This window comes from Alligator sinensis, unplaced genomic scaffold (genome assembly GCF_000455745.1).
Source record: "Alligator sinensis unplaced genomic scaffold, ASM45574v1 scaffold240_1, whole genome shotgun sequence".
In the NCBI taxonomy this organism is placed as follows: Eukaryota; Metazoa; Chordata; order Crocodylia; family Alligatoridae; genus Alligator; species Alligator sinensis.
This window is the reverse complement of record NW_005841902.1, coordinates 3,577,057-3,585,083: the sequence shown is the minus strand read 5'-3', so window position 1 is coordinate 3,585,083 and position 8,027 is coordinate 3,577,057. Positions and strand designations below refer to the sequence as shown.

Genomic DNA, 8,027 nt, shown 5'->3' with positions numbered 1-8,027 from the left:
CTTTCCCTTTTGTAGGGAGGATCATTAAGCCGCAAACTCAAAAAAAGGCAGAAGTCAGTGTCTCAAATTAAAATTCCTAGTATTCTAGAACTTCTAATATTTGTACTAAGGGGGTACTGTGACAATAGCAACCATCCATTCATTCGTGGTTTCTGAGGGTTTAAGGCCAAAGGGGACTGTGAGATCATCATGTCTGACGTTCTGTATGACAGGCCCTTACACTTCAGCCAGTAATCCTTGTATAGAAGCTAATTAACTTGAATTCAATTTAATGCATAATTTCTAGTTGTCCCATGGCAGTTGCAACTACTATACAAACTCATTTTTACACTGTTAAAGCCAAATGCTTGCTTCAGCAAACAAAAAGCTTTTTCCATTGCAAATTAGGGGTACAATTTTAAACCCACCAAACTTGACACTGTTTCTATGCATGCACCTATTACAACACATTCTCAAACTAATGGAAGTGTTTTAATTAAACAGTCTTCAGAGTCATCAGCTGCAATGTCCATAAGAAAGAAAAAAGGCTGATTAATGAAACTCCGAAGTAGCCTAAACTAATTTGATATGCAACTTTTTGCATTTTAATAGATCAAGAAGGTTCAGTTAATTAGGCACTACCTCTTCAGTTGTTATTAAAGTATTAGTGAGGTAATTGGCTAATCTTACCTTTATTTCTATGAGAATCATTTTCAAATGCGTTTTTCACATTAAGTGTTGTTTTTGGTACTTCTCCAGATAAGCTTCCAGGAATTTTGCTCTTCTCTTGTTCATCTTTTTTCTGCTGTTCCAGGTCATTCTGCCGGACCTCCAGTTGGTTAAAGGCTGGCAACTGAATATTAACCTTAGGGCATAGAGACACAAAGATATTAGTCCAAACATTTATCCCAGTGCTCTACTTATCTTTCATTTTAATCCTGTCAAGACAAATCTACAGACCAATTCAAGTAATAGACTGACTTGAACTAAATTCTTCACTGAAGCCAGAAATACTACACAGCTGTAATCCACAGGCAGCACTGTTAGCACACAGATCACAAGCCAAAGCTGAATTCACCTCCTCTACAACTACTCCGCCCAATTCTAACTGACTCAGTTCCTGCCCTAGAAGATGCCCCTGGGACAGTTTTTTTTTTACATAGTGCAAGGTTGCAGGATACCCACCCCCCACCCATCCAGGGGCCTCGGAGGCACAGGTAAATAGTTGGGAATATAGTGCAGTGGCAAGGCAAGTTACCCAAGGGCTACCCTGGTAATGTGCCAGGTCTGCAGACAAGAATGGTTGTGAAGGCAGGGAGAGGCCAAAACTAGTTTTATTTCCCTGTCGTGGAGCTCCTTCCAAAGTTTTGGAAACATTGATCTAAGGCAGTCTATTTTTGACAGATGAATTGACTCAAGAGAGGCTGCTCCAGCGGTTGGCAATGTTTTTGGGCAGAGTGCCAAAAATACCTGCAATCTCAATTTATAAGATGTTTGCGTGCCGGGTTTGGACAGTGGGGGACCCCACTACCTTCCCTTCAAAGGGAGGTCAAAGGCCTTTGAAAAGGGATCATCTTTTTCACTGCACCACACATTAAGAGTCCCAAACCTATTCCCCAGGTTCTTCAAGGCATTCATTCTGCCCCACTCTTCCAACCCCATTTCCAATTCCTTTTTAACAAAAAAACAAACCCCACCCCAGGCAACAAGTACCCACACTAAACACTTGAAAGAGGGAAGTGCCAATAATTAAACTGCCTGCCTCATCTACACCCTCCACCAAATTCTCAAATGGAAAGTTAGGACGAACTATTACCCTTTGGTCAAACTGTATACACTCCCTAGTCAGACGGAATGTACTTGCATACCAATTAGGATATTTTTAGGGTAATCACTGACCTTCCCTCTTCCCAGTGATTTCCCACATTTTCTGGCCTTGCCAGCCCATCGAGCTGCCCACAGACCTTGCAATAAACCAGTTGATAGTAACCCACATAGGAAGAATATGGATCAGTCCTAGCATTCTGCGAGTCCAGATTAAACATGGGATTTTGTACAAGCATGGGAAGCAGGAGCACACAAAGATAGAGACTGGAACAAAAACATAATAAACCTGCACTGGTATCTACCAGATCTTCATGGAGACAATGCATGACACCTCGTCAGTTTAGCATGCACACAGTTTGTTGCTGGAGGACTGTTTTCTCTGTAATAATTTTGTACTAAAATAAATGGTATGGAGCTCTGTAAAAGCTGGCTGGTCTCAAGAGAAAACAACAATGCAGAAGCTGCACCAAGTTCAGACCTGCTAGGGATAACTACAGTGAACTACAAGGCGACTGCAGTCTTAAAACCTGTGCTCTTAAGAGAAAAAGACATGAGTCCCCATTGTAGGAAGATGATGGCTGCGGTCAAAGACTGGAGTGTAAATTCCCTGGAAGAAGCCCTGCAGGTGTTCAATAGGTCTTTAACCCTTAAGCCAACACCTATCTTGAGGCCCTGCCCATCTACAAAGGCCTTGCATTTCCCATGGACATAACTCATCCCTAGACTCTTTCTTTTTCCCTTTTTATTAAATCCCCAATTTCTGTTTAATGTACACAGGACAGGATTAAGGAGCAGCAACCTTAGCGTGAATCTTTACTGCACTTCTGGTGGTGACAGCTTAAATAACTATACGACTGACTATTTTGTAAAACTAAACCACAGTCTTACCTGGAAATTTTTACTGGGATTATCTGTGACGTCTTTACGTTCCTTAGTCTGTGGTGCTTCACTGTCTTTTTTTGTGATCTCACCTATCCTTTCTTCACATTGTTCTTTTAACTCTTTCATCTGATTGGCACACTGGGACCTTCAGAGAAAAAAGAAAGTAATTGTTTATATATGTATTTTTATCTCCAATAAATCCAAACAGAGAAACCCTTCTCATTGTATACTTTTATTTCATTTTCCTTATTAATGGTTTCTTAGTCTTACATCTATATTCATGTTCAGAGGAGGGGGGAGGAGGTGGGGGAGTAGAAGAATAGAAGGCAAAACCAAAAATCACCTCGTGGCAGGTGTATATATAAGAAAACCATCCATGACATCATGCAGAACTAAAATGACCAGCACTGGATCCAGGACTTTCAGATAAGAAAGTCCACTTTGATGAAGCTTTCTTGAAAACTTTGTCCCAGCTCACCAGTGCCAGGATATAAAGAAAATGGAGGTGGTACTAGTCCAGAAGTCGGTTATTATTTCCATCTTGCTACCCCAGACCACTAAAGGCTGGTGGGTAACCAGTATGGTGCCAGCAAAGCTCTTGCTAGTGTAGTGATGTTTGTGAGGCAATTATTGCTGCAGTTTATCATGGACTCCAAAACTTGCAAATAGTTCCCTGAAAAACAATTAGCTTTGAGAGTATAAGGTTTCTGAAATGCACAGGGGCTACCTACTAATAGACCATGTGCTTACTGTTCTCCTGACACAATAAAGAGGGTCAATATACCAATCAGAAAAAGGATTATTTAACTGTTAAGCAGCTGGAGCAAAAAACAAACAAACAAGCCTAGGTTCACAAACACAATAGGAGATGCACAGGCAGGATGTACAAATGCCATGTACAATAGAAACTAATTGTGCACTCAGTGAAATCTTGCTGTGATGTCTGCACTTCCCACATATAGGGAGGGTCCACACTTACTGCAGCTTACTATGGTTGTCGCCTCTCTGTATATCACAGGGGTGGGCAATTATTTCAGGCAGAGGCCCGCTTACTGAGTTTTGGCAAGCCAACAAGGGCCGCATGACAGGCAGCCAGGGGCAGATAAATATTAATTTTCTAAATTTTTTAGGGGCCCCAGGGCCAGATAGAATGGCCTGGTGGGCCGCATCCAGCCCACAGGCCGCACTTTGCCCACTCCCAGCATATCAGCACCAGCCTACAGACTCTCCTCACTAAGACCTGCTGCCACATGCTGAGGGTTACAAACCACTGTCATCTCATGCCCTCTACCTACACTGTGCTCCAAGCAGGCATGTTTATGCCAGGTACCCAGAACTGGCTGAACCTTCAAGTGATGTTGTGCCTTAAGTGGACTGGTTATTCATTTCCATTCTATTAATATTTTTCTCTTATGCTTACTAAGTTTTTTCAGAGCAAAAAGCACTTCACATCTAGTTAATGTACTTTACAGTTAGAAAGGACAGGGAGTGGTACATGGATGTTGATTTACAAGTTACAGGGGCGTAAGTGGTAGCTGTGTTGGTCTAAGGCAGGGGCGGGCAATTATTTCAGGTGGAGGCCTGCTTACTGAGTTTTGGCAAGCCATAAAGGGCTGCATGACAGGCAGCCAGGGGCAGATTATTATTAATTTTCTACATTTTTTAGGGGCCCTGCGGGCCAGATAGAATAGTCTGGTGGGCTGTATCTGGCTGGTGGGCCACACCTCTGGTCTAAGGACATAGGCAGACAAGGTTCTTTGGGTAAATCTGATATCTTTTATTAGACCAACTCAAATAGTTGGAAAAATTCTTCTTAGCAAGCTTTCGGGTACAAACACCCTTCATCAAGCTGAGGAAACATCTGCAGTTGGTGTGTGCTCTTCCTGGATGGAACGAATAGTAAAGAAGCCAGAGGCTTCGTCATACAAAAAAGGCAGCCAGTAAAGATGTAAACTGAGGAGTTAGTGGGTGAGAGACAGGCAGGGGGCAGGGAAGGAAAGGGGGGCAGGGAATGAAAGCACCAGGTAAATAGTGAAGAGGTACCTGCAGAGTCAGCTATGGTCTAAATTCAGTTCGTAATTTTTTGTACCTACAAGGCTGATGAAGTGAATTTTATAGGCTCATCTGTGAAAAGTGTTTTGTAAATTCCCCTTGAGGATTAAATTAGAACTGAGAGATTGGAGAGGGAGTGGTTTAGTTGTGAGGTAACTGGGTATTCCTGTCTTTGACACATTTCAAGTGTGTGCTCATTCTGGTACACAGTTTTTGTTTGGTCTCTTCTATGTATTTTCCATCAGGGCATTTGGTGCATTGCATGAGGTATGTCACATTTCTGGAGGTGCAGCTGTAAGATCCAGGAATGGTGATGGCTCTATTGTGGGGTGTAGTAATTGTGGGGGTGGTGGAGATGTGTTGGCAGGTTTTGCATTTCTTGTCATGACATGATCTGGATCCATTCAGTGTGTTTTGGGCCATAGGAAGTTTGCTTCTGGTGATGAGGTTAACGAGGTTTGGTGCTTGTTTGAAGGCTAGGATGGGTGGTTCTGGGAAGATCTCTTTAAGAATTGGGTCTCCTAATATGAGTTGCAATTGTCTGAGGATTTTCCATATAGATTCGAGGGAGAGGTGATATGTCATAACCAGCAGTGTGCAATTCATGGGGGTTTTCCTTCTGTACTGCTGCAATTCTTCACATGGTATCTGGGTGGCACTTTCAAATGTGCGATCTATCTCTGGAAGAATGTCCTTGTTGAGTAAAAGCTGTTTTGAGATTTGTGAGGTGGCAATCCCGGGTGTTCTCCTCAGTGCAAATTCGGTGGTGTCCAAGGGCCTGGCTGTATATCACAGCTTTCTTGATGTGTTTAGGGTGATTGTTGGTTCTGTGCAGATATGTATGTTGGTCTGTGGGTTTCCTGTATAATGTGGTCTGTATTTTACCATTCTGGATACTGATCATCATGTCTGAAAAGGAGATGTTGGTGCTGGAGTATTCAAGAGACAGTCAGATGGAGGGGCTTACAAGTTAGGTATTTTTGGAAAAAGATGCACAAGAACTATGTGCCTGAAGAGTTAATGGAAAATTTATTCTTGATTAGAAAGGTATTTTTAATGCTCTTAAAATCTTAGAACTAAGCTGCCTCACTGTAAATTTCTATTTTAATAAATAATTCTGCCTTTGTTTTCCCTCTATTTCTAATGTAATGCAAGGCTCAATGTCTTAGTTTAATTTATTTATGAGAATGCTTTTTAAATTACTCTTTTATAGGTGAAAAAACGAGAACTATCAATCAGTTTGGTCAGCTATTTTAACTTTTCAGTAATACAGTGGTGAAGTTATGAAAACAAAGCCCTTTAAACTATAGCGCATTCCTAACAAGATTACTTTAAGTACTTAATCTAGCCTACTTCAATTAAATCTGCTACAGATTTTCCCATTCTTACTTTTCTGGTAAGGAAAATGCACAATTTACTTTTGGTCCAAACAACTGTCATGCAACTCATTGTAGTCTGAGTTCAGCATAAATACCACTCTCCATTTTAAGAGGTTACAACATAACACTTCATTTCACTGATCTAACCTATTGACTACAGGCAGTCCTCAGACTTATGACACAACTGATTCCTGAAAACCGTGTCTAAAGTTGAAACGTTGTAACTCGGAACCATTTTTCTCATTAGAAACAACGTTATAAATGGGGGATTGGTTCCTGAACCAAGGCCTGATACCCTATGTTCACCAAAAATACCCCAGAATTGTGTACTCGATCAAGTACACATGAGTAATATAGCTACATTAATATATTTATATTGTAAATAGCAAACATATTGATTTGGAAGGACTTCTTTGCTGTGACTTTGCTGGACTTTTTGAAGGGCTCTTGGTTGGACTTTTAGAAGGGTTCTTGGCTGGAGTTTTCTTAGGAGTCTTGGTTGCAAGTTTTTCTGGAGTCTTGTCTGCTTTCTTAAAGAAAGTGTCCAAGGAAGTTTGGACAGACGTTCTCCAAGAAGATGGGTGACACGGCAAACTTGTGACGCCACGCCAGCGAACGTCGGATCAAGCCTTGTAAAGTTGAAACTGACATCAGAAAGTTGAAACAGGGTGCCAATTTATAAACGTTGTAACTGTGAAACGTAACTCAAAACAGCAAGTCTAGGACTGTCTGTACATACACACTTTTAATATCAACATTTATATCATGTTGAAAGAAAAGGTAAATTCCAGATCACAACTAATTCAAAGAGGAAAAGAGAATAACAGTACTGAACAAACAGCATTTTGTCTCCATCATACACAATGCAGGTGACAATAATCCTTTGTTGGCAAGACAGACAACCACGTTTCTGAATTTCTTATGTTAACATGATAATCCATAACAAAATCTGATACTAAGATTCCTAACAACAAACAAATTCTCCTGAATGATTGTGATACAGGTCTTGCATGCCTTTCTGACTAAAAGACAGGACAAATTAAGAACTTCTCTTAACCAAAAGCCATTATAATTTTTTTAAACATCTAATTTTTACATGCACAGTTCAAAGCTGTAATGCTGTATTTTGTGTTGGAATGTCATAGATTCGTAGATTGTAAGGGGCTGGAAGAGACCTTGCAAGATCATTGGGACGAACTCCCCTGCACTAGGCAGAAAGACAACTGGGGTCAGGTGACCCTGTTGAGCCCCAGCTCAAGTCTGGGATCGTGTCCAGTATGTAAAAGCCAATAAAGATATCAGGGGTGAAAGTATAAAGAAGATTTATTGTTAGCAATACAAGGTGCAAGCGGAATAATTTCACGTAACAAGCACACCGATTTTTAATTTTAAGCATCTTTTATATAGGAGTATTGGACCTTTGTAAGCATTCTTGTTTGCTAATTGGTTATAAGGGAGTGACGCAAGGAGTTCTTTACTGAGCATGTCTCTATACCTGTGTTTTAGCTATGCATCTCATTTACATACATGTATGTTTCATTAGCATACTTTCTCCCCACCTAGGGGTGTGATTTTTAATATTTAAATTAGCTTTTTGCCCTAGTCCTCTGATTCTGCTTTTGTTTTTAAGCCTCCTTTATCTAAGACTGTCTCCTCCTTATCATTACAGATGGGCATTAGTTATATAACAGAAACTTTTGCTTGGGCTTTGTATAGTGGTTTTTAGGTCAAACCTGACATTCCCCTCTCTGAAGCATTTTTAATTATTTTTTATTATAATTGCTCCACTCAATTTGTTTTAACACAAATCTAGTATTCTCAGCTTTTTTTGTTTGTAAAAATCATTTGATTTATCTTAGGCCTGAAGATAGATAAGAAGACAGGTAAACATTGTATACAGCAACAGGC

At 40.6% G+C, this 8,027-nt stretch overlaps 1 protein-coding gene across 3 annotated transcripts in view; it reads right to left on the bottom strand.

Annotated features, from left to right (window-relative positions):
* The window catches only part of GOLM1 (golgi membrane protein 1), a 66,956-nt gene that overhangs the window by 9,148 nt on the left and 49,781 nt on the right, over positions 1-8,027 (bottom strand). For all 3 annotated transcript variants that reach the window (XM_006018459.3, XM_025197669.1, XM_025197670.1), the window contains exons 6-7: positions 2,695-2,833; positions 670-844 (exon numbers count right to left, since the gene is read on the bottom strand). In XM_006018459.3, the coding sequence (XP_006018521.1) occupies positions 670-844; positions 2,695-2,833 (314 nt within the window). The remainder of the gene's footprint in view (positions 1-669; positions 845-2,694; positions 2,834-8,027) is intronic.